Source organism: Ceratotherium simum, chromosome 27 (genome assembly GCF_057802395.1).
Source record: "Ceratotherium simum simum isolate JZ-2026a chromosome 27, ASM5780239v1, whole genome shotgun sequence".
NCBI lineage: Eukaryota > Metazoa > Chordata > Mammalia > Perissodactyla > Rhinocerotidae > Ceratotherium > Ceratotherium simum.
This window is the reverse complement of record NC_141926.1, coordinates 19,388,657-19,415,537: the sequence shown is the minus strand read 5'-3', so window position 1 is coordinate 19,415,537 and position 26,881 is coordinate 19,388,657. Positions and strand designations below refer to the sequence as shown.

Sequence of the window (26,881 nt, the reverse complement as noted above, 5' to 3'; positions counted from 1 at the left end):
AAACAGGGAATTAAATAAATTCTATAGATTGAAATTCAAGGCAGCCATTAAAAATTGGTAAACTAGAGCTATATGGGCAGTTTACATTGAATGAAAAAACAATTGCTGAACACTCCCAAATTATCTCATTTAATCTTCACATCAGTCTTTGAGTAAACATATTCTGATCACTTTCTGCAGATGTAGAAACTGAGATTTAAAGATTTTAATTTGCCCAATGCATAGCTACAAAAGGGTGCATTGGAATTTGAACCCAGGCCTGTGTAACTCCAAAACTCTTCACTTGTTTGAGGCAGACTTTTAAGAAAGTTTGTACGGTATTCAATAACTGAGTGTCCCTGGACTTTACCTGATTTTTCTCATATGTAAAATAAAGGGGAATCTGGACTTGATGTCTTACTTATCTTTCAGCGGTAACATTTGTTGCTTCTTTTGTAATACAAATGAAAGCCAAAATGAAAGATGACCTGCAAAGTACCCGACCTATCCTAGGTTCTCAGTAAACATTAGTTGAATAAATGGAATTATGCATAATTCATAGCATGGAATTCAGAGCTAGTCTTGTATCTAAGGCATTTTGCATTCCTCCCTGTCTGCCTTCCTCTCCTCAAAAAGGATATAAGGCTAGCAACTTCTGTTCTCCATGTCAGTTAATGCAAATATACATTTGGAGTCAGAATGCTTGCTTCTTGTGGTAATGCTGTTGCATTTTCAGATGAATGCAGACTTGAAAGCTGATGGAACAACAACTGAGTGCAGTTCTTTGAGGATTATGACGCAGGATCAAATACCATGCTTGACTTTTGTCCTTGTGCCGGCTCTTACTGAACTAGCTGGTGTACTCAGTACCTGAGAGCTCACTTTCAGAAATACGCCTACCGTAGCTTCTGGTGGATAAAACCAGTGTCTACTAGAGAGGAGAAATCTTGATAATAGGAGAATTTTTAACAACGTGTCAGGCAGAGACTGTTATATTAATGAGTGAAAGTGCCGTGTTTGACCTGTCTGTCTGCAGGGTTACACAGTTTGTCTTGTCCCTGTTTAAGTTAGATGCATGGTCACTTAAGATTTTAGGCTTTATAAGTACGACATTTTTAGTAATAGAAAATGTGTTTGTACCATGACTACAGTACTGACTAAATTCTTGGGAATGAGAGTGGGAGGAGCTTTGTACCTCCAGCTGTATGATAGGCAGACACAGAGAGAGATACATTATTCAAGATAATTGCAATGGAAGCCTATCTTTAAACTGGTGACAGAAAATGTCTGGAAATCAGAATTACTTTTTGTCATCCATTTGCCATTGTGTGAAATGCATTCACTGCAAGGAGACATGAAGGAGTAAAGCCCTGATATGGAAAGGGTATAGAATTATGATTAAAGATATTCATAGTTAGGTCAGGTAGTAAGGTCATAAGTCCCTTAACTTTATTAACTTTGTGATCAGAGAGTTAAAGTTAACCCTGATCTTCAGTGTGTATCATTGATTACAAGGGAGATATGTCAAGAATTACCGTAATAAATTTATATAAATTGTCTTCACTAATTAAACACCCTTGCTTATTCATGACAGATAAATTGCATTATCTTCTGCTTTAAATACTTTTACAGAATAAACAATTGCCTTTTGGTATTATTTAAAATCCTAAATTAGACTCCAGAGCTAGGGAAAACCACTACTTAAAAAAATTCCGTTGTATATGTTGTCCTTAATTACTACCACAGTGGTTAAAATATTTTCAGTTTTGGCAAAGAATTAAATGATATGACAACTTGGGTGATTACATGTGTTCTTATAATTTAATTAGTATGCCTCCATAATTAAGTCGTGTTTGGTACATCCATTTTTATTAAATCAGATGATTGAGCTAAAATAATCTTATTCATTTTATGCATGTTTAGCTGGATCCAGAACGAAGTTTATTTGATCAAGGAGTAAAGACAGATGGAACTGTACAGCTTAGCGTACAGGTAATTTCTTACCAAGGTAAGTTACTTTTAGTGTAGTTATTTAAAAGTTTAGCTCATGTTTTTATAATATGGAAATTCAATTTTATAAGTTTTAGATGGTTGTCTAAATTACTGAATGTGATGTTATACCCAAATATTTATACTTTTTTTTTGTGAGGAGATCAGCCCTGTGCTAACATCTGCCAATCCTCCTCTTTTTTTTTTTTTTTTTTTTTTTTTGCTGAGAAAGACTGGCCCTGGGCTAACATCTGTGCGCATCTTCCTGCACTTTATATGGGACGCAGCCACAGCATGGCTTGCCAAGCGGTGCCTTGGTGCACGCCCGGGATCCAAATTGGCAAAGCCCGGGCTGCTGCAGCGGAGCTCACGCACCCAACCGCTTGCACCACCAGGCCAGCCCAATATACTTTTGATTTAATTATTTTATCTGCAAGGGTGAAGTGGATAGTATAACACATTGTATGTAGTTTAATCAGGAAGGGGGTATACTACAGGGTAGTAAATAACAGGATCACAGAGAGGGCTGGAAGAACAGATTCTAGTTGACTTTCTAAGAATGCCTCGGCCACACTTCGGAACTGGATTGCCAAGGAAGCTGCTTCCCTGCCATGATCTGGTAACTGCCTAATCTGAAAGCCACCACTGTAGCTGTCAGCTTGGAACCATGTTACCTTTTCAGTGATCCACAGTAGCCAAAAAATGAATGCCATGTGCCTGCTTGTCCCCTCTTAATTCATTTCCAAATAAAAGGCTCATGCCAGTGATTCTAGAGCCTAAACCATATCTGGAACCCTAGCTGCAAGGAATTCCAGTCTACAGTTTAGCACAGAGAAAGGAATTTGCAAAGGATGTTGAATGACCCAGTCAGCCGTATCCATCACGGTATTTTACTAGTCTTATGTAAGTATACAAGTTAGAAAGAAAATTAGGAAACCATTTTTGGTGTTTGAATTTTAGTTTTTTTCAATGTGGCTTGTTGGACTTTCTAACCAGAGTTAGACTAATTTTAATCACTAAACGTATTATATCACTTACAATTGTTTCACAAACTGAAGTTTTCTTCAGACTATGAAAATGGTAGTTATCTACTTTTGATCCTTAATTTCCCCAGGATTGACTATTGTTGGGAATAAGAAAGAAAATCTTTGTTTTTATCTTTAAAAGCCTACTGACCTCTCAATGCAAGTGTGTTTAAGAAGAAATGACTTGATGAAATTTCAATGGGGGATTAGGGAATATATCTTAGGAAAATATTTTTTTCAAAAATACTAATTTTTTTTCTCATGTGTATTTGAAAAAAGTGACTTCTGTTTACACCACCTAATGAATGATAGCAGTACATTTTCTTTTAATACTGCTTTTCATGGGAGATTGAAGTTGACTTTTGTTTTTTCTTTCAAATGGACTTTGATAAAATTTTGATATAGACTGTAATAGAATCAGTGAGCAAACAGTAGCTGTTAAGTGTTATGATAGTTTCTTGCTGTCATTTTAACAGAAGTATCTGAGATTATTTCATAAAGGGCTAGTTTATTCTATTTTGAATATCTTGAGGATTTGGATTTTTGTTCATTCAATTAAAAATGAAAATTAGAATTTAATGATGTGAATTTAATTTAACGAACTCAGTGTCTATTTATTTTTAAAACATGTACTTTGTCCTTTAAGAAGAAAAGCAGTCAGTAAATAATTTTAATTTGCTTAGAAGGACTTTTTAAAATTCTCAAGGTGGGTAGCTACTCATACTCTCCATACTGGTACTTTTTTTTCCTAATGTTTGTAGGTGGGGGTTACTGGGGGAGGGGCTATTGTTTTTAAATTATTTTAGACTTAATAGAAAAGTTGCAAGAATAGTGAAAGAATTTCTGGATATCCTTTACCCGGATTCCCCAAATGTTAACTTTTGTTACATTTGCTTTAATCCCTCTCTCCCTTACCCCCATATTATTTTTTTTGACCTGTTTAAGAATAAGTTGCAGACATGATCCCCTTCTATCCCTAAAGATATCAGTGTTTGTGTTTTCTAAAACCAAGAATTCTTCTATATGACCACAGTACAATTATCAAAATCAGGAAATTAATATTGGTACAATACTATTATCTCATCTGCCAAAGTTCTATTGGATTGTTGTTTGTATCATTTAGTGGGAATGTCTTAAATTCTCTAGACATATTGCTAAAAATATTTAAAACGGAGTTTTGCTCTTGCATTTGAGAACAGAAACTAAGCTAAATTTTATTTGTTAGTGACTTTCATGTTTTCGTTTAGATTTACTTTTTTTTTTTTTTTGCTGTTAAGGAATTGAACCAAAGCTAAACATCCTTGAAATTGTTAAACCTGCGGAAACAGTTGAAGTAGTTATTGATCCAGATGCCCACCATGCTGAAGCAGAGGCACATCTTGTTGAGGAAGCTCAAGTGATAACTCTTGATGGCACAAAGCACATTACAACGATTTCAGATGAAACCTCAGAACAAGTGACAAGATGGGCTGCTGCACTGGAAGGTTATAGGAAAGAGCAAGAACGCCTTGGGATACCCTATGGTAATAAAATACATAATTACATGTTAGGTAGAATAATAAGAATTAAGCATGACATAGAAGAAACTAGGGTGAGTAAGTGTAGTCTATTTTAAACGTAAAATTGTTAGGAAGGATGTTGATTTTCTGAATTTTTCTTTTTTTCCTTTTGGACTTTTAACACATGATGGACAAACACTGTCCTAGGTGCTGGGAATACAAAGAAAAAAAAAATTTATGCCCTTAGGGTGTTCACAGTGTAGTTGGAGAGAGAGAAGAGAGATGAAAAGAGATAATTGCCATAAAGGTAACATGTTTTTAAGTTGTCGGTAACTGGTATACAGGAAATATGCTATTAGAATCTCAAAGGGATCATGGTGGCTTGGGGGAAAATTGGAAAAGGGTTTGTTGTAGACAAAGAAACTGCTGGACAGAGAAGCACATTCCAGACAGGAAATGTACGTGCAAAGCCGAGAAGTGGGAGTATGCATGAGTAGTGAGAAGATTTAGCGGGTAAGGAGTCATTCTGTAGCATTGTAGAACTGTTTTGGGTTGATGGAAGTGATAACTGAAAATGAACATGGCAGTGGTGTATGGCATAAGTTGGAGCGGGTACAGATTGAGTGAAGGGAAAACGAGCATATTATTGTAGTTTAGGTGTGACGAGGAGATAATGTCTAGGTTAGTCAACTGGGTGATTTCTGTGGGAGTAGAAAGGAAATGGATCAAAACAGTGATAGGACTGAGCAACTGATTGATGGATTGTGTGAGGGTAGAGAGGGGAGATTCAAGTATTGATCTAATGTCTCAAGCTTGGGTGACTAGAACAAGAATAATATTGATGAGAATTAATCACATCTTCATTACATATTTCGTGAACTTCAGATGCCAGGCACCATGTTAAATGCTGGGCTTTCGATGGTGCACAGGGTGCCTTCCTCAGCTTAGTGGGGGAGGTAGGAAGGTCTGGTACTGGGAAGATTTTTCAAGGGAAGGTATTGATAGTACTTGATTTTGAAGTAATAGTACATATTTATCTGGAGGTAACCAGAAAGTAGTTTCAGGTGCACAAGATTTGGACTGGAGATAAAGATGTTATCTGGGACTCAGTCACGTTGAATTTATATTGAAGCTATAAAGGTGGAGAGAGAGAAAATGGAAAAGAATACGGCATTAAAGACTGGTTTCTGGACCTTGTCAACATTTAGGGTTGAGGAAAAGGAAGGAAGACGTGGAATAGCTGGATAAAAGGAAAATAAGAATTGTATATAGTTATCACTGAAATTGAGAGAGAGTTTTAGATAGTCAAAAGTCTTGATGCTTCTGAGAAAGTCAAAGAATGCCGACTGAGTAGTGTCTATTAAATTTGGTGATCAGAGGCTCATTGGTAGATTTAGATAAAGGTAAGTGTAGAATTGGAGAGACAAAGCTGAATTATAAGAAATAAATAGGGCCGGCCCCTTGGCTTAGCGGTTAAGTGTGCGCGCTCTGCTGCTGGCGGCCCGGGTTCGGATCCCGGGTGCGCACCGACGCACCGCTTGTCCGGCCATGCTGAGGCCGCGTCCCACATGCAGCAACTAGAAGGATGTGCAACTATGACATACAACTATCTACTGGGGCTTTGGGGGAAAAATAAATTAATTAATTAAAAAAAAAAAAGAAAGAAACAGACATTATAGAAATGGAAAAGATTTAGTCTTAACTTTTTTGAGGGGCAAGTGGGAAGAGGCTGGGGGAATAAGTAAATAATATTGACGTTTTGGGCCGGCCCGGTGGCGTAGCGGTTAAGTGCGCTCGCTCCGCTTCGGCGGCCCAGGGCTCGGATCCCAGGCAGGCACCGACACAGTGCTTGTCAAGCCATGCTGTGGCAGCGTCCCGTATAAAGTGGAGGAAGATGGGCACGGATGTTAGCCCAGGGCCAGTCTTCCTCAGCAAAAAGAGGAGGATTGGCAACAGATGTTAGCTCAGGGCTGATCTTCCTCACAAAAAGAAAAAAGATAGTAAAAAAATAAAAATTAAAAAAAAATAATATTGACGTTTCAAGAGTTGGTGGTGACCTAAGTGTATTTATAGATAAATGGTCTGGAACTAGTAGAGGAAGGAGAGACGCAAGAAGCAAGGAGAGGGGTTGTGAATTGGAGCATAACAAGATAAACTAGCCCAGTTCAAAGGATGAGATCTAGCCATTTCTCAGAGATAAGATGGTTGAAAATATTGAGTTATTTATTTTTGACGTGTGGGAGCTAGTATGGATGGTATACTTGACCTTACTGTCAGCAAGTTGGGAGTCATCTCTTGAGAGGGGAAATGCTGAGAAGGAAAGAAGGAAGCATAAAAATGTTTGACATAATGTTTTATAGAGTTTGCTATACTTTCAACAAGAATTCTTCAGTAGTAGAATCTTTTATGGAAAGTAGTATATAAAGATGAATTGTAGATAGCAAGATTATGAACTCTCACTAGAGTTCCTGCCAAGAATATTATTTACTTAAAATGAAGCTCTTTCAGGACATTTGAGATTTATTTAGGTATAGGAAGGCTTTTTAAAAATCATTGGTGATTTCTTGTTATGAAGTTGTTACCTAATAGAAAATTTTAGAAACGATTAGTGTTTTCTTAGGAAACTATCGTTTCAGGTTTCTGTTTCTGCACCTAAGGTAATTATTTTGCTAATTGCTTAATTCTGTGCAAAATTTTGAAATATGGTTAACTGGCATAGCTACTTTAAATCTCTTTGGAATATTGATCCACATTGGGAAATTCCTTCAAGTTCACTTTATACACATCAGTTTATATCTTGACTGCTTAGAGCCAGCTCTTCATGTATATATAGTATGTATAGTATATATACATCATATATACTATACATTACATATACATATATAGTGTATATACATCATATATACTATACATTACATATATAATCCCTTCAGTTTTAGATTTTTTTCCTTACTATTTCACATTAAACAACTGTAGACGAAACTCAAATTAATGAATTTCTAGTAGTTAGAAATCTGGTCAAAGAGATGAGTTATAGGAAATGTTAAAACTGGCGAAAAGTAAAATTAAAGTAAAAATATTTATTCCTGTCTTTTATCAAATAATAATATTGAAAAGATGGATATATTGAGATTGTTTGTTTTTATTTTTTCTTCCAGTTGTTTGAATAATCAAAAAGAAACACATACTCATATTTTTGGCTCCCAGAGTTGTCAGATATCAACGTTTAGAAATACTATATACTCGGGGCTGGCCCAGTGTCATACTGGTTAAGTTTGTGCGCTCTGCTTTGGGGGCACGGAATTCATGGGTTCGGATCCCAGGCACAGACCGATGCACCACTTGTCAGGCCATGCTGTGGCAGCGTCCCATATAAAGTAGGGGAAAATGGGCACGGATGTTAGCCCAGGGCCAGTCCTCCTCAGCAAAAAAACAGGAAGATTGGCAACAGATATTAGCTCAGCACTGAACTTGTTCACACACACACAAAAAAATGAAATACTATATACTCAAAAAATAAAGTATTACAGATACAGTTGATTTTTATCTAACTAGCTATCCAGTTCCATAGCTCTCCCCATCCCCATAGATAAGGTCTGTCATTTATTATTTATCTTTCAAGTTTGGTTTAAAGAAAGTCTTAGGGAAAACAGTGGTTATCTAACATGATTTTCCTTTCTTCTGTCCTGTTCCCCAGTCGCAAAAGCAGCCGCTTTTTGCTTTACTGCTTTTAATCATTATTGACTTCCTATTACAGTAATGAGGTTTAGTTCCCTTATACTTCTCTCCCTTAGAAAACAAAATAAAACCTTATCTCCCCGCATTTTGTTAATATTGTTACGTAACTTTTATTTAAATCATTAGTCATTGTGTACATTATGAGAATTTATGTCTTATATGACCATGCTTTCATTTATACAACTTTTAGTTTTCCTGAAGTTCTTGACTTGTTTTTTAGTTGTGTAGATTTCAGTGTATGCTGAGACTTACTTTCTCCTGTTTCCATCAGTCTGTTTTGTGCCTGTTGTTAGTTTTTCCCAAATTCTCAAATATCTCGGGAATGCATCTTTTCTAGATCTGCTGCAGAGCTGTCATCCTAGGGCATCCTTGACTTTCCCTACAGTGCTGGATCCGCTGTTTTCCTGGATCTCGTAGTTTCTTTTTTCTCAGTTTTATTCTCATTTACTCATTGTTCTCTCATTCTGTCTTATAGGTTTCTTAAGAAAGGGCAGCTAGGAAATAAATTTTTTTTTTCTCTTTTCCGGTAGGAGGGACACTTTACATATCTGAAATTATCTTTATTCTGCTCTCTCTGATTGGTAGTTTGGGTATAAAAATTAACTTTAACAATTTCCTCAAAATTTTGATGACCCTGTTCCATTTTGTTATAGTGTGAGAAGTTCAGGGGACATTCTGATTCTGGTTCCTTTGTATATCCTATTTTTCTCTTTCTGGAAGCTGTTAGGATCTTCTTTTTATCTCTGGTCTTTATCTTGGTTTAGTGGCAGTGTGGATCTTTTTCCTTTACTCTGGATTTATGGTTTCTTGTGTAGCATTTCAGTCTAGCCCTGCATGCCCAATGCAGTAGGCAGGAGTCCCGTGTGAGCACTTGAAATGTGCGTGGTTTGGATTGAGATGTGCTGTAAGTGTAAAATACCCAGTTCATAAAGAGAAAAATGTAAAATCTTTCAGTGTTTTATATTGATTACATGTTGACATGATAACATTCAATGTATTAAGTTAAATGAAATTATTATTAAAATGAATTTCATCTCTGTTTACTTTTTTAATGTAGCTATTAGAAACTTTAAAAATTACATATTGGCCTGTATTATATTTCTTTTGGACAGTGCTGATCTAGACAGTTGTAGCCTTCAGTTCTGGGAAATTTTCTTGTTATTGTTTTGTTAATTACGTCTGTGTTTCTCTGTTCTTCTGGAACTCCTGTTGAATCTCCTCGGTTGATCCTCTACGTCTTTTTTCCTTTCTTTCCTGTTTTTCATCTCTGTATCTGTTTGTGCTACTTTTGCCAAATTTTCTTGTCTTTATATTACAACCTATCTGATTTTTATTTTCAATTTACAGCGGTTCTTTATTTTTGGTTGTTTCTTTTCCATGGCATTCTGATCTTATGGATATCATATTTTCTCTTCTCCGAGTATGTTGATTATCAATTTGTTATTGCATTATTTTTCTTCCTCCAGGTTTTGTTTTCCTGTTTATTTTTGTTTGTTTAATGGTTTGTTTTTAGTTTTCTCAAATATCTGATTATTCTTGACCGTCTGTCCATATTTAAGAGCAAATAACTTTAAAGCTAATTATAATTAGTTTGACGTTCTGGAAGGAGTTTGTTGACTATACACTGGTGAAATGGGGTATTGGTCAATTCATTAAAAGATGTTCAAGTGTCAGTGTATATATATAGATCTTTTTCCTGAGACTCTTCAACTTCTCTGAAGAATTGACCGAACACCTGTCAGGAGTGGAAGGTTGGGGTGAGGATTCAGGGTTGATGTGTATGTGAATGCTGCGTTCTGGAGGTGGACAGGGACGTGGAGGGGGAGGAGGTGGAGAGGGTCTCACTCTTCAGTTTGTAGACTTTTATTACTGGGCTCTGTTCTCCCAATGTCTACTTCATGTCTCTCCCTGATCTGAAGTGTTCTTGGTGTCCCCTAAGGCGTAGGGATGCTTCTATTCACTTGGCTCCTGAGGATGAGGGAGAGGCCCTGGAGCCTGGAGGTTCTCACCATACCGTATACTTGAAATCAGTCACTTCATTTTCCACCTAAGCCTCTCATGCTACCTGGAACCACCACCACCTGAGCCACTAAGGAGGGTCTGCAGGCAGGGACACTCTCACTTCTTATTGGTATCCTCCTTGGTAAACATTTTAGGTCATAGCTTCTCCTGTGCTATTTGATATTCACTCTACTATTGTCTTCAAAAGTTAGTTGAAATTTCCCATCCGTTTCTGTCATTCCCCAGCTTTAGGAGCTTAATGTTTTATGAGCTAAGTAAATAGGCAGTTAGCATGTTGTGTTGTAAGTGCCACCGTGAGGGTAAATGCAGGAGCAACCAGCTTTTTACAAGAAGCAAAAAGGAGGAGAGAGTATATTTTTCACATTTTGGAGAATGAGTTTAGCAACCCAGAAACCCCTTATATTTTTTTTTCAATGCAACAAATCGTAACACTGCTACAAAATAACTTTTTAAACTTGGATAATTTACTTTGTTCTCTTCAGGGTAATCACATATTTTCCATTTGGCGCACTGCAGAGCAATTTTGCATTTTGTTTTTCTTGATAAAATTCCAGACGAACTGATACAGAACCAAGTGAATCCATCAAAAATTTAGACTAAGAAATTGAAAAGAAGCTGAGGATAAAATATAGCATAAAAATCTTTTTACTTCATATAATGAGTTTTTTTACTTCACTCGTGGGGGGGGCTGTCTGAATCTTATCTACGTGTGTGTATTATGTTAACTGTAAATTTATAATTTTATTTATTTATTTATTTTTTCCCCCAAAGCCCCAGTAGATAGTTGTATGTCATAGCTGCACATCCTTCTAGTTGCTGTATGTGGGACGCGGCCTTAGCATGGCCGGAGAAGCAGTGTGTCGGTGCGCGCCCGGGATCCGAACCCCGGGCCGCCAGCAGCAGAGCGCGCACACTTAACCGCTAAGCCATGGCGCTGACCCTTTAACTGTAAATTTATATAATATCTAAGATGGAACCAGGCTAATGGTAATATTTTTCTTTTTAGATCCTATACAGTGGTCCACAGATCAAGTGCTGCATTGGGTGGTTTGGGTAATGAAGGAATTCAGCATGACTGATATCGACCTCAGCACACTCAACATTTCGGGAAGAGAGTTATGTAGTCTCAACCAAGAAGATTTTTTTCAGCGGGTACCTCGGGGAGAAATTCTCTGGAGTCATCTGGAGCTTCTTCGAAAATGTACAACATTGAAGTTTTTATCTATTTACATTGTAACTTAAGTTTATTTCTTTATAGCTTTGTTTTCATCTTAATTATTCATTGATAATAGCAATAATAATTAACAACTATCAACTGTATAAGACTGTGTTGAGAGCGTTATATGTATTATTTAATCTCTTGAGAGCATTATATGTATTATTTCATTTAATCTCTGTACTAATGCCACAAATACTTCCCTTATTTTTTAGGTAGGAAACTGAGGCTTAGAGAGCCCCACAAGGTCACAGAGCTAGGGAGTGGCAGGGCCAGGATCCAAGCACAGGCTAACAGTTCTTAAGTTCTTAAGTAAGATGCTATGCCCTACACTTAGTTGTCTTCATATATTCTAGTTGTTGACTTCTCTTTCATCAGTCAATTCTTCCATTTACTGCTCATCTAGAAATTAGAGATTGTTCATAAATGGCTTCCCTTTCATTCTCTTCATTATTAGTGAAACTAAATCTCTTTTAATTGAATGGAGTCTTAAGGAGAAAGGAGAAATGTAAGTGTGCAACCCACCGTCTTGAATTGGAAGCTGCTGGTTGTTTCCGTGTTGCTCCATAGACATTATTGTTATGATTAAGTGACTGCACAGAAATTAGAAACTCCTTGCCTCTCCAACAAAAAGAGCTCAAATAAATGTAAATTATTTTTGAATTTTAATCCGTCTTACATTTTCAGTGACTATCTGATAAAATATCTTAGCAGTAACCCATTCCCTAACACTGTTTTACTGAACAGAAATGCTAGCCAAGCTCATATTTTTCAGAATTTGTGAATAGGACGCTCTGACTTTGTTTTTGTAATGGTTATGGATGAAAATGTAACTGGTAGCATTTCATTCTACTGTGTGCCCAATCAGGGGACAGCTCTGGTGGAGGGATTTTCCACAGTCAAATAATGCTTAGGGTTTTCATCCAGGATGCATTCTCTGCTATTGAATAAGAAATGAGCTCTGGAGAGAGGCTTTCCTTCGTTGTCTATATCTGTAGTTTCTCTCTTATATTGGTTCTCTTAAATATTAGGGGGAAAAAAGTATGACACTAAAAGACTTATTGCATTCATTACATTTACAGGGTTTATTTCCAGTTTCAGTTCTTATTAGATGAGTAAGTTGAATATGCTGGTTGAAGATTTGTCCTTGGTTTCACAGGCTTTCTTCTTGGCAGAGCTTTTCAGATGAGTAAGGTAAATTCTGAATTGTTTCAGGCTCTTAACATGTGAGTCATGTTTAGGGAAACATTTTCTTGTAGGAACTCTTAAGAATAGAACAAGGACAGTGCTTAGACTACGGTTTAGTTTTTCTCAAATTTGTGGTTTTCGCTGTCTCTCCCAGGTCAGCACTTTGTTGTAGTTCTCTCTTTCTGGTTCTCCTAGTGCTTCTCAAACTTGAAAGCTCATTGAGAGACTTTTCCTAGTATAGGGGCAGAGGAATCTTATGTATCTTTGCATTTCCTTGCAGTAGAATGGGTCTTCTTCAGAAAAGCTCTGCTCTGGAATTGTTTTGTTTTCAAAAATAGCAATGCCCTGCAGCGTTAGATCAGTGTCTCAGTGAATTCCTTGCTTCTTCGGCCGTGGTTCTTTGCTCTGCCCTAGCAAGGAAATCCCATGTGGTGTGGGAATCTAATGCTCAGTTCAGAATTTGGGGATGGGTAGGATGAAGTACGAAGCTATTTCTGGCAGACTTTCTATAATTCATGAGCTTCACTTCTCAGAACAGGCTCCTTTGAGCACAGTCCAGTTCTCTGGCCCTTCCTGTAGAGTGAAGTCTACAGCATGTCTCTGAAAGGCACTTATTAACCCAGCATCTATTACCTATTCTTCCTCAATGATCTTTCAAGGAGAAGCAGTAGTGAACAGGTAGAGCTCCTTCTTTAGATATTTGTCTTAGATTACCCACCTGAACCACCACCTTCCTGCAGTTCCTCTTATGTTGAAACTTCATCCAAGTCCTCCAGTACTTGGGGAGGATAATTAGGCAATGTTCCTGTACTACCAGCTCTATGATGTTCTTCTTAGTGTGAACATGTCTTCTGTTACCAAAGGAGCAAAGCTTTCAGTTTGTTGAGGATTTTCTTTAGGAAAAAGAATTGCCTTATATCTTTAGTGTCTAAAGTTTTTTACATAAAATGTCTCCATATCCCCCCGAGCTTTGCCTCTCAGAACTCTGCTTCCCTCATGCGTGGCCAGGATTTGAAGGCTACAGAGGAATATTATATTTAGAGTGCCTGTATGGTCTTGCACCAAGCTTTCAAAAACTCCTCTCTTTTGGTGTCCTGTGGTCTATCTTGAGAGTTCCCAGGAAACTGACCAAACTCCATTCTGAGGGTAAGGGTTGAAAAGCTGATCCTACAGGTTGGTAACACCTGTGCTGTGTGATGGTGACTCTCTTTTGCCTTTTTTTGGGCTAGGGCACTTGCATTCATTTATAGTCACGAATGAAACAATTTCAATTTCAATAGCACTTTGCCTCTTCAAGGTACTTCTATAAAATTTTTGGAAAAATCTAGCACAAACAAAAAAAAGGCATGGATTTTTCTTCAAGAGAAATAGCAATTTGAGGGGGAGAATGCTCAGAACTAGGAATCTGGATAAAACAGTGGCAACTTCAGTTTACAGGAAAGTTGAACTGTGTTTCCGGCATTGTGCTACTTTAAAACATTTTCCTTTAATCCTCACAACCACCTTATGAGGTGTGGTAGATGAGGATATTTCATTTAACCATGAGGAAATTAATGTTCAAGTTGGTTGAATAATTTACCAAAGTCACACAGCCAGTAGGTGAATGCTAAGATCGGAATCCGGATCTGAGTCTAGTCCCATATAATTGTTTAAGCCCCCAGACTTGGGACCCCCAAAAAAAGCTCCATCTGATGGGTAGGATTCAGACCTCTTTTTAGTTTTCTAGCCCTTTCCAGCTCTGTGTGTCTGGAACTGGATCTTGGCATGGCACCCTAAGTAAAACTATGTTGGGAGCCCAGGCCCAGGACTCACTCAGAACACAGATGATTGCTTCTCAAGAGAGAAGCATCCGGTCTATGATGGGCACTAAATAGGCTGATATAATATATAGCCTGGGAAGTGTAACTCTTGTTTAAGAGGTAAAGAAGGGCATTTGAGTAGGGAATAGCAGCAGGTGAGTAATGAATGCTTCTCTGTAAGGTTATTTTAGGACCTTTTGCAATGTAGCTCTTAGGTTGAAAGCCATATTTGTAGACATGTTCAATTATTTAGTTCAGTTGTGACAAGACAGCTACAATTGATTGAAAATTTACCTCTCTTTAAGAAGGAGCATTAAAGAGTTAAAGGAGTTTTATTCAAAAGTTAGATATTAAAACAGATTAGTAAATGATGGAGATCTCCCAAATCATCTTGAGGGAGCCTTTTTGGTGAAGAATGTATATTTAAATAATTCCAGTGTGGTGTATATTCTCATCTTTGATCTGATCTTGAAGATTTCCATGTTTTACATGGTTTTATATAGAGATAAACAGATAGATTTAGGTACAGATATTTATATTTAGAAAACCATGGTTCTCTGAATAACTTCTCTGAACAGGAAAAGAAACTGGAGCTTTCCCTCTGTTTCTTCTCTTAAAAATATCTTTTCCTTATAAAGTAACTATCAGGTATTTTTTTAGGTTATTATGCCCCTAAGTTTCAATTGTTTAATGTTTTGATTTTGGTTGGTTGGTTGGTTGGTTTGGTTTTAATTGTGAAGGTTCTTTTAAAACAATCATGTTTATTGAGTTTTACTGGATTTGGGTTTGTATTTCTGGTTTTAAATGAAAACAAAAATTTTTATGTGTGTTCTTCAGATGTATTGGCAAGCCAAGAACAACAGATGAATGAGATAGTTACAATTGATCAACGTGAGTATTCATAGCCATGAAATATGGCACTTTTATCAATAAGAAATATTTTCTTTATTTAGTACTGCAAGGAAGACTAATTTTTAAATTTTTTATGAAGTATTTTAAATATACAGTGAAATAAAGTGTACCCAACATCTGTGTACACCATAAGAATTAAAACTTTGGTATCATGGTTACCTGTTGCAGATCCCATTTTAAATGAGTATCCTGAATTTGATGTTCATTATTCTACGCGTATTTTATATTTTTACCAACTGTGTAACCATAAACACTTTATAGCATTGTTTTGCACACGTTTAAACTTTTTGGATAAATGTTTAATAATTTTTGTTGAACAAGTTAACAATTTTTGTTTAACAATTTTTTTGTATAACAATTAGGAGACCTTACCCATGTTGGTACTTGCAGCTCGATTTCATTTATTTTCACTGCTGTATGTTATTTTTAAAATTTTGTGAACACTATTGAATGAACGTTTGTAAGAAAGTTTGTGAAATTTTCTGGTTGTAATATCAGGGTTTCTGCCCTTCCAACCTTACTAGGTGTTATCAAAGCTTTTCTCAAAGTGTTGATAGGAGTTTGTACTCTCATCAGTAGTGGAATGAGAGTCCTCATTTGTCCACATTTTCTCCAACATTTGATAAACCACTTTTTATGAACAAATATTTTAAAAGTAAATGTTTTTATAACTCTTTGTCAATGTGTATTCACCACCAAGTTATTTCAAAATACAGTAACTTTTATGCACTAGGTTAAGATTCAAAAACCGTAATGCAAATATTATACCTTATCCTCTGAACATTTTTTGTTGTGGATTAAGGCTTTTTTGAAATGAGGCCTTTTGTTGAGGTAATTAGAGGGGCATTAGTTAAACTAATTGCATTTTATGTCTTTCAGTATGTTTTCACTGCTTATATTGGAAAGAAAAAAAAATTTTTTCCCGTGTCTTTCTTTGCAGCTGTGCAAATTATTCCAGCCTCAGTGCAGTCTGCTACACCAACTACCCTTAAAGTTATAAATAGTAGTGCAAAGGCAGCTAAAATACAAAGAGCTCCAAGGATTTCAGGAGAAGATAGAAGTTCACCTGGGAACAGAACAGGTATTTTTGCATTATCATCTGGTATTTATAAAATTTGTCAAATTATATATATTTTGTTTTATTTCACTGTATGAAAATGTGAATATGGACTATTTCTCTAGCAGTGCTTAGATAGCACTTGTAAAAAAAATTTGTGTTTTCAGCATGGCTGAGACATGAACCAGAGAACCTGTTTGTTGCCTTTTGCCCTCTGTTAATCCATAGCACTGTGGTCAATGCTTGTCGTTTGTTCTTGTCAATTTAGGAAACAATGGCCAAATCCAACTATGGCAGTTTTTGCTAGAACTTCTTACTGACAAAGATGCTCGAGACTGCATTTCTTGGGTTGGTGATGAAGGCGAGTTTAAGCTAAATCAGCCTGAACTGGTTGCACAGAAATGGGGACAGCGTAAAAATAAACCTACAATGAACTATGAGAAACTCAGTCGTGCATTAAGGTAAGGCTTTATTTATTTATTTATTTTTTTAACATCAAGCCTTTCTTTAAAATGACTTCTTCTGGGTGTAAGCATTATTATATAATGATGTTAAAATACTTGTTCATAAGATATTGTTTTCTTTATGTATAAAAAAAGCTAAAATTTTCACACTTTTGTTAAAAGTTAAAAATAACTTTTTAAAAAGACCTTTAGTAATAATTTTGTGGTACATAGATTTCTTTTTAAAGATTATTCTAAGGTTATTTGGTTTTATCTGATTTAAAAGCATATACCACTCTAAAACCAACATGTTTAATCTTTGAGGTTTCTGTCATTTACATAACATAAAGGTGCTGTCATTTGCATAGGTGAATTGTGTGAATGTAAATTTTGATAAATATGCAGAGATTATCCGTTTTTATAATTAGATGCAAAATGTTGACCCATTCTGTTTTTTCTTCCTCTACAATCTGCATAAATCTGAATATCCAACCTTTACATGACAGAATTGGAATAGAATAAAATTGTTTGTAATTTCCCATAAGTAGCATGAAATTTTTTGAAATAATTACTATCAGAAATTCTGTTTGCTACAGTGATGGAAATTGAGTTTGTACATTTACGTATCAAGAAGTAGGACATAGAGGAATATCATGGAATTATGTCTGGTTTTTTGGAAGAGTGGTTGTAGTAAAATAGTTCTGCAGTTTACCTCTGTATTTCTAAAGAACATACTTTTACTGCTACTTCATGTTTCACGTGGACATTGTCTATGAATTTCACACTGAGAGATGATGATTTACCTCTCATCACTGCACACACACACAGACATACATACACACACACACCCTTCCCATCCCCTCATCCCAGTGTAATTAGATGGAAATTTTGGTTAGATCAGTATTCATTGTTACAGGGTCGTGGCCATGTAAGTACTATTACATGGTTTACTATGATTACTTTTCTTTTCCACAGTGACGTTTTGTTTTCCTTAGTGTTCATATGTAACTAAAATACTTTATTTTCAGTGTGGTTATCGCTTTATCAATCTCAAGCACTTTGCCAACTGTCTAAAGATAAAGATCCTTTTCGTATAATCAGAATTAAAACTGTCATTTTTGACAGTTGATATGATTGTATACATACAAGTCCCTTCAAAATTACAGGTGAATTATTAGAATTAATAATTAAGATGTTGGTTCTCCCCAGATTGATGTAAGTTCAAAGCAGTAACTGTCTGAATAAGTTTTTTCTTAGAACTTGACAAGATAATTGTAAGATTTATATGGGAATATAAAGTACCATGATAACCAGGACACCTGAAGAAGATTAACAAAGTGGAAAGACTTGCTTTCTGGGATATTGAGACTCACTGTAAAGTACAACAGTAAGACAGTGTGCTCTTTGCTTAGGATAGACAGATAGACCATGGATTAGAATAGGTAGCCCAAGTAGAACCAAGAATGTAGGAGCATTTGATTTAAAGAAGGCAATGGCGAGAAGACATAGGAGGAAAAGACCTACTTTTCACTCAGTGGTGCTGAGACAGTTGACTATCTGTATAGGAAAAAGTGAAAGTTTACCCTCTCCTCATAGACTATTAAAAATCAGTTCCATGTAACTTATAGCTCTAAATGTGAGAAGTAAAATAGGGAAGCATCTAGGAATATCTGCATTACTTTGGTAGGTGAGGAAAAGTATTCAACAGAATCAAAAGCCCTAACTCTAATGGAAAAGATAATAAATTGGACTACATTTAAATTAAGAACTTCTGATCATCAGGAGCCATCATCAAGAGAGTAAAAGGCAAGCCAACATATCTGATATAAGACTCATATTTGGCATATCTAAAGAACTCTTACAAATCAATAGGAAATACAGAAAAAATGGGCAAGAGACTTAAATACACACTTCAGACTAGAGATTATCCAAATGGCCAATGAATATATGCAAAAGTACACAACCTTATTAGTAACCAGGGAACTGCATAAAACCACAATAAAATGGCGCAACATATACCCCAGAATGGCTAAAATTAAAATGATTGGCAGTACCAAATGTTGGTGAGGATATGGAGCGGTGGGAATGCTTCTGCTCTTTTGGTAGAAATGTAAACTGTAACCTGTAACCCAGCAGTTTCTCTCTAAATGTTTACCAAACAAAAATGTATGCATATGTCCACACACATGCTCATAAGCAGCATAACATCCTAAAACCAGAAACCACCCAAATATCTATCAAAAGTAAAGTGAAGAAATAAATTGTGTACAAGAGTACGCTGTGTATCCATGAAAATACACTGATAGGGATGAACCTCACAAACATAATGTTCAGTGAAAGAATCCAGACGCAAAAGAATATATACTGTATGAATGCGTTTATACAGTAAAGTTCAAAAAATGGGAAAACTAAATTACAGCTTTTAACGATGCATGTTTAGGTGATGAGAATATACGTAAAAGCAATGCAATTACTATCCTGAAACAAGTTTGTGTTTAGCCTTTAGAGCAAGGGAGGGGTGATGATTGGGAGTTGGCTATGGAGGGATTCTGGGGTGCTGGCGGTGTTCTGTTTCCTGACCTGAGTCATAGTTAACAGGTGAATGTTCACTTTGTAATAAATCACTAAGCTGTTCACTTTTGTGTCCTTTCTGTTTGTGTAATATATTTCACAATAAAAGGTTAAAAAAAAAGTTTCACATAAAAGAGGGAAGAAATCATGTCCATGAAAATACAGGTATTGTGGACCTTTCTGCTGCTTCATTTTAGGGAGGGAACAAATGCAGTGAATGCTGTTGTATCTGGTTGTGCGGATGCATCTACTAGATTGAAGAAAGTATTGAGTAAGATTAAAACTTAGTGTGTGTATTTTTTATCACCTCTCAGCAAGAAACATAAGATTATACCAACTTCATTTTCCTCCTTAAAATATAGAACAACTTTCCTTCTTCATTTTGCTTTTTTCTCAAGTGTCTGTTTGTTACAGCTTTACATGTTATATGGAAATTTTCTTAAGAAATTGAAATTCCAGTAGCATTTTAAACTGAATGACAAGCAATTGGTGGCTTGTGGGCTGAGATCTAAATTCTATATTAACATAATTGGCACAAAAAGAAACACAAGACTATGCTTACTGTGTTATATCCCTTACTGGGAAGTGAACATAACTATTGTACTTTTGCTGTTGTGGTATTAGGGAAAGATGACAATTTCCTGCGTATAGGTCAGTCTTTTCATTAATAGACTCTTGATTCGACTGAGTGACTTGTATAATGAAATCCTGCTAAATGTGGTAGTTTACACCACTTGTGCTTTTGCAAATAGTTGTTCCTTTTTTATCTGCTCATTGTCAAATGGATGCAAATGGGTGGTGCGGTTTTAAAATAAAGGCTTCACAATCTGCCAGCCCAGAAAAGTCTTGACTTACCTTTTTTCCTGTTATTGGAATTGGCAATGTATAGCGGTAAATAAAGTCTGTTTTCCAAAGTAAATATAAATCCAACTCTATTTCCATCTCCATAGAAAGCAGCAGTAAACTAGACTTTTGAAGTGATTTCCCCAAATGTGCGTATGTAGGTTTGGAAACATTGTTTCTTTATAATGTCCTCTTTCCTGTTTTTCTGTACCCTCTCTTCCTTCTTGCCCTTTTATTTATACTTATTGGGTTTGGAGAATTTCTCTGAAAGGAAAGACTTACATATTAGAATGATGCAAGTGAAGGCATAATAAAGGATTTTGTACAAGACAGAAGTGGACATTCCAACTTCAGTCCATAGAATATATATATAAAAACTTCTTCATGCTATATGAGTTCATTAATGTAGCTTATATTTTATAGAGGGCTATGTGCCAATCATTTTGTGCTACATGCTGTTTGCAAAGATAACCCTTTTAATCCTTAACAGTTCTATGAGGGTAAGTACTTTTTTAACTTCATTTTATAGATGAGGAATAGAAGCTGGAGAAAAGGTGGCTTTCCTGTGGTCACACAGATAATAAGTAAAGATGCTAGATTTTGAATCTTGGCATTCTGACCCCAAGCTCTTGTTCTTAGGTTCTATTACTGCTCCCAAGGTTTTTTGTTTTGTTTTATTTTAATAATGCTTATTTTTAAGTCCGTGTTTTATCATAGTTGAAAATATGCTTTGAAAATTTAGTATGTAGAGTTTTAGAGTACTGAGCATTGAAATTTTAGTAAATAATATTTTGAAGTTTCCTTGGATAGTAACATTAAATATTTCTATATAACTCCAGTGTTAATTGCTGTCATAGAAGATGCAATACTCTACTAGGCTTCTGCTTATGGAAGAGTCTGAAATATTGTAGGAAGTCCAAATTTGTGATTTTTTATATAGTCCTAATGTGTTTTTCTCTTTTTAAAGGTATTACTATGATGGGGACATGATTTGTAAAGTTCAAGGCAAGAGATTTGTATACAAGTTTGTCTGTGACTTGAAGACTCTTATTGGCTACAGTGCAGCAGAGTTGAACCGTTTGGTCACAGAATGTGAACAGAAGAAACTTGCAAAGATGCAGCTCCATGGAATTGCTCAGCCAGTCACAGCGGTAGCCCTGGCTACTGCCTCTCTACAAACAGAAAAGGACAATTGAGTCCAGGACCTTCTGGGAATGCGAGGTCTTTCTTAAATATTAGAGCAAGTATTGCTCTTACCTTTATTACTGAATTTGAATCTTCTTTTATTTCTAGACTGTACAATCTGATGCATGATTTTTTTTATAAATATTTCATACTCTTGTGAATTTGGATCTTTTTACTTTGAGCATATATTTTAGAATATGTATATATTAAAGGATCACCACAATGTCTTCAGCGTGAAGGCAGATTCATTGTGGGATAGTTTATTAACAGTCAGGAAAGCTAAACTGGTCAGTATTAATGTCTAGCCCTACCAAATATAGCCAGTAGCATCTGAGGATGAAAAATAAATGAAGTCTCTCTAGGAAACAGTCTGGCTTAACTACAGCAGTCCCTCCTTATCCTCAGGGGATGCGTTCCAAGCCCCCCAGTGGATGCTTGAAACCAAGGATAGTACCAAACCCTATATATACTATGTTTTTTGCTCTACATACATACCCATGATAAAGTTTAATTTATAAATTAGGCACAGTAAGAGATTCACAATGACAGCTTCTCTTTGGCGTATCCGAATTGCCAGCATCACTGCTGTTGTGCTTTGGGGCCATTATTAGATAAAGAAAGGGTGACTTGAAAACAAGCACTGCCATACTGTGACAGTCGAGATGCTACTGATCACTGGCAGGACACATGTACAGCATGGATACTCTGGACACAGGGCTGATTCACATCCTGGGCGAGACAGAGTGATGGCGAGAGAGTTCTTCACGCTGCTTAGAACAGCACACAATTTAAAATTTAGGAATTATTCCTGAAATTTTTCATGTAATATTTTCAGACCACGGTTGACCACTGGCAACTGAACTGCGAATAAGGGGGGAATACTGTATTTTTGAAAATATAACTGGTTCCCCTCTCTGCTGCATTAGATGTTGCTTTATATAGAACCAGAAAATGGAATTTTTCACCGCTAAAGCATGTGTGCCTGTGTCATCTAATCAAGCAGAGCTAAAATATTCATATCAAATAAAATTATAATATTAATAAATTGCTAAACTAAGAATATCGAGTTATTAAAATAATTTATATATTTGCAATCAAAGGACAATAAGTCGACTGGGAGAAGAACATTGCTGAAGAAGGAGATCCAGGTTTAAATCAGGCTTAACTCAAGCCAATTTTAAGGATTTTCTGTATAGATTATTCATAATGTCAGGACAAGAATTTAAATTATTTTGAGAGGCATTTAATTCTAATAAACCAACTATTAGAAAAATTCTGAAATGATCTCTGTTTTTCCTGTCAGAGATTTAAAAAACTGAAAAGGTTTACCTCAGCCAGAAAATAAAAGTTTGGTGTAGTGTGGTTTGAGATGGCTTCCCTTCTTTTTTTTTTTTTAATTACCCTATAGTGTTGGTTTATTATGCAAAGCAGCTTATATAGTCATTATGTTTCTGATGATATGAAGACTTTAAATCAGTCAGCAGTACTTTACCTTTCAAGATTAGTAAATTACTTGCAAATAGTTTTAAAAGGAAATTTTGACCTCTGGTATAGGCAGTCTTCTCTTAAAACAAAATTCCCCATTTATTTAATCTCTTCTTTTTGAATGTTATATATGTGTGAATATATAAATATCTATATACAAGTTTAATTGACCACTTTATATATATATATACACACGTATGAGGCATAATGATATTCAAAAGGAAACATACTTCGAAAGGTAACTTATTTGAAATTTGAAAAATTCTTTAAAAATTAAATAATTCTTATATATATGAAACTCTGCTTAACCACAGGCTAACACTAAACAGAAATGGCTGGAAGTGTCTTTTTTGCTTGCTTGCTTGCTTTTTTTTTCATTTGTTTTAAGGTATTGTGCACGAATCATGATATGAGATACTGGCAAATAGCTTTCAATTCTCTTATAGCAGAAGATTGATTCTCAAATATTACTTTATGCACCTTCTCCCTCATCATTTCCTCTAAATTCATCCCCCAAAACAGCCCTCTAAGAGCTCAGTTAAGGCTTTTGACTAACAAGGAGGAAAGGGCCCTGGTAATACAGGCAAGGCAGCGAGGTTAGCAGTCATGCTCCCAATACTAAATAGTGGTTTAGAATGAACCACGGGAGGCAGGGATCTCAGGAGCAAGGAGAGGAGGGAGCTGTGATCTCGTTTTCTGGTAACCTCAGATCTTAATTCTAAGTGCCGTGTTAGTGGACTACAGCGTGTGATGTCAGTTTATTTATATTGTATTAAGTCCTTTAAAACCATGTAGTAGATACATAAAAAGAATAAAATTTGTAACTTACATTTTTACCTGTTTATAACTACATACAGAACAGACTGACAAATTATTTGTTTAATTTGGTTGCTGTGATTACAAGAATATCTGAGTAGGATAGCAATATGAAATAATATATAGAAGCTCTAGTTTCAGATAACAGATAGCTAAAAAGAAGGTTTTGCACCATGGCCTGGGGAGTTGACAAGTTGCTTATGGCTTTAAAAAATTATAAAGTTTAGTCTTCTGGTATATTATCAAAAGCTTAAAATTCTTGACTTTTAGATTTAAAATGTTTTGGGGGAGACATTATGTTACACTTTTAGGCAAGATTGACAGACTTCCTTTGTGTCTCAATTTTATGTATATGTATATTTTAAGGCAAGGAACACCAGCATTTCCTTTAGATCCCTAAAATCAAACTGTTACTTCTTTTCTCCTTAAACCGTTCTTCAGATGCTCTTTTTAAAAAAAACCATTCTATCCATTTTCTTCCTTTGGCAGTTTTTATTTTATTCCTCATTATAATTTGAACAGAGACAGTTCTTGTACATGATCAGGTGCTGTTTCTTTTATCTTCTTCACCTCTCACCATTTTAAGCACCGTAACATAGGTAAAGTACTATTTTTTTTTTTTTAATTTCCCCCCAAAGCCACAGCAGATAGTTGTATGTCATAGCTGCACATCCCTCTAGTTGCTGTATGTGGGACGTGGCCTCAGCATGGCTGGAGAAGCGGTGCGTCGGTGCGCGCCCAGGATCAAACCCAGGCCGCCAGCAGCGGAGAACGTGCACTTAACCGCTAAGCCACGGGGCCGGCCCATAACATGGGTAAAGTAGTGAGACTGAGTTCCCCAGTAGATTCGAGAAACTTCCGTTACTTTGCCTCAACTTGCATATAAACCATTTCCATTGTCCTTATTGAGGTTACAGTCATCAGAAAGCCAGGTAGTCTTTTCTTTTATTGAAAGATAACTAGTATTGCGCAAGAAAATATAGTTCATGCTATGCATTCTTTGCTCTGTTTTTATGAATGAATTTTCCATAGGAGAATTTACAGTATATTCAAAGGAAGAAAGATAAAATTATTGGTCATCTTTCGTGCCGTATATTTACAAAAATAACGAAATGCTCATTTTCCTTTTCAAACTTGTTTTCCACACGAGGTTCTCATTGAGCCAACTTGCGTGCGTATCTTGCTAGCCTGGAGTTTGGAAATTTGTGTTGGCATCGGAAAATCAAACAGTAGGCAAAATTCCTACATGTGGTTGATCTTCACATGAATTGACATCATATTCATATTTTTATCAATCCATGTCAATTAGGAAAAATTGTTTAGTTGTTTAAGAGTTGTGCCTCCAAATGTTTTTGGTGAGGACTGCTGTTTTCTGTATTCATCATTTTATGCTACTGCCTTTAAAAAAGAACTAGTGTATCTTTGAAATAGCACAGAAATGTTTTAAAATTCATAATTGCAAAACAACCTGTGACTAACTTAATGTCTTCATATCTAGAGGATGTAAAAATATTGATATTCAGTGATATTTCACTTGCTGCCAGAAAAAAATATTCTCAATCTTTTGTAAAAGGGAGGAGGATTTTTGCATACATTTTTACTCTTTAAATAAAGACACTTATACTGTCATAATAACAATTATGTATTTCTTTGTGGTTTTTATTTTTTTGGTAATTTTACATAAGACAGTTATTTTCTATTTTTACTCAGATAAAAATATTTGTGCATAAAATGTAAAAATAGTAAAATGAGAAAAATAAAACTATTATACAGTATATTGTTGTTTTTAGAAGTTTTTTTCCTGCATACAAATAGTCTCAAATTCCTGGGATATTAGGTTGGATAAAAATATGATAGTCCACAACTGATGTATTGTACATACAATACATATAATTACTTAAAAATTAATCAATTTGAGAAGAACAGATTCCACTGAACTAAAATTAGGTGTTAGAGGTTAGTCTTTTTAAGAAAATAAATGAAATTCTATCCACAAAGCCGAACTGTTTTCAGAAGAGCAGGAGAAGAAATGGTAACACTGAGTACCTGTCAAAAGGCAAGCTGATGACTGTTAAACTAAAAATTCTTAGTAAAGCCTTTTTTTTTTTAATTAGAAAAAATTACCTGTCCATGTTGGCTGAGTAACAACAGAGTGCTTCAGCCAGGACCTGAGTATAGAGGAATGGAAGGAGGCAAGAAAAAGTGGGACTTCTGCTTTTGTTTATGGTCAAACAATGATCAAACTTGGGCTGACATGCTTAATAAGAAATTATGGTTTGAGTGAAATAAATTGTTTTAAAAACAATCTAATTTTATCTAGTTTGAAGTGATGAAAATCATCAGTTAGGAAATTAGTGAGGTATATTTGTTCTCCCGAGGCACTGATATTTTTTGTGTACGACTTTAAAGCTTAATTTGCAAGCTAAGCACTTGTTTAAAAGGCTTTTTACTACTCGTAAACTGACTGATTTAGAACACTGCTGTTAAAACTTTCTGTGGTAAAGGACCACTTTTTATTTCCAATTTGTCACAGATGTTTATAAAAAATGAGTTAATGGGGGAGGAGGAAAATAGGGAGTTTAATGGGTATAGAGTTTCAGTTTTGCAATAAGAAAAAGTTCTTGGGATTGGTTGCACAACAGTGAATATATTTAACAATACTGAACTGTACACTTAAATATGGTTAAGATGATAAATTTCATGTGTATTTTACCACAATTAAAAATTTTTTAAAAAATGAATTACTAGGAGAATTTAAGAATTCAGTGTAATTTACCAAATTAACAAAATATAGGAGAAAACATGACCATCTTAATAGATGTAGGAAAAGTGTACACTAAAATTAAACATCCATTCATGATAAAAAGTCTGAGCAAACTACAGTTAGGAGGGAACTTCTTAACTTGAAGAATATCTATGAAAAACTTACGTTAACATCATACATAATGGTTTGTTTTCCTCCTAAGATTTGGGGAAAGGCAAAGAGAGATGCTGTCACCATTCTATTCAACACTACTGAAGATCCTAGCCTGTGAAATAAAGAGAAAAAGCATACATATTATAAAAAATAAAACTTTCCAGAAGACATGACCAAACATCGAAAATCCTAAAGAA

General features: G+C 35.5%; 1 protein-coding gene across 2 annotated transcripts in view; it reads left to right on the top strand.

The window, feature by feature from the left end:
- Positions 1-25,542, top strand: part of GABPA (GA binding protein transcription factor subunit alpha) — a 37,196-nt gene extending 11,654 nt beyond the window's left edge. For both annotated transcript variants that reach the window (XM_004429506.3, XM_004429507.3), the window contains exons 4-10: positions 1,903-1,987; positions 4,271-4,516; positions 11,259-11,453; positions 15,293-15,346; positions 16,308-16,448; positions 16,693-16,885; positions 21,249-25,542. In XM_004429506.3, coding sequence (XP_004429563.1) covers positions 1,903-1,987; positions 4,271-4,516; positions 11,259-11,453; positions 15,293-15,346; positions 16,308-16,448; positions 16,693-16,885; positions 21,249-21,477 — 1,143 coding nt within the window. In that variant the 3' untranslated portion in view covers positions 21,478-25,542. The remainder of the gene's footprint in view (positions 1-1,902; positions 1,988-4,270; positions 4,517-11,258; positions 11,454-15,292; positions 15,347-16,307; positions 16,449-16,692; positions 16,886-21,248) is intronic.
- The last annotated feature ends 1,339 nt before the right edge of the window (positions 25,543-26,881 follow it).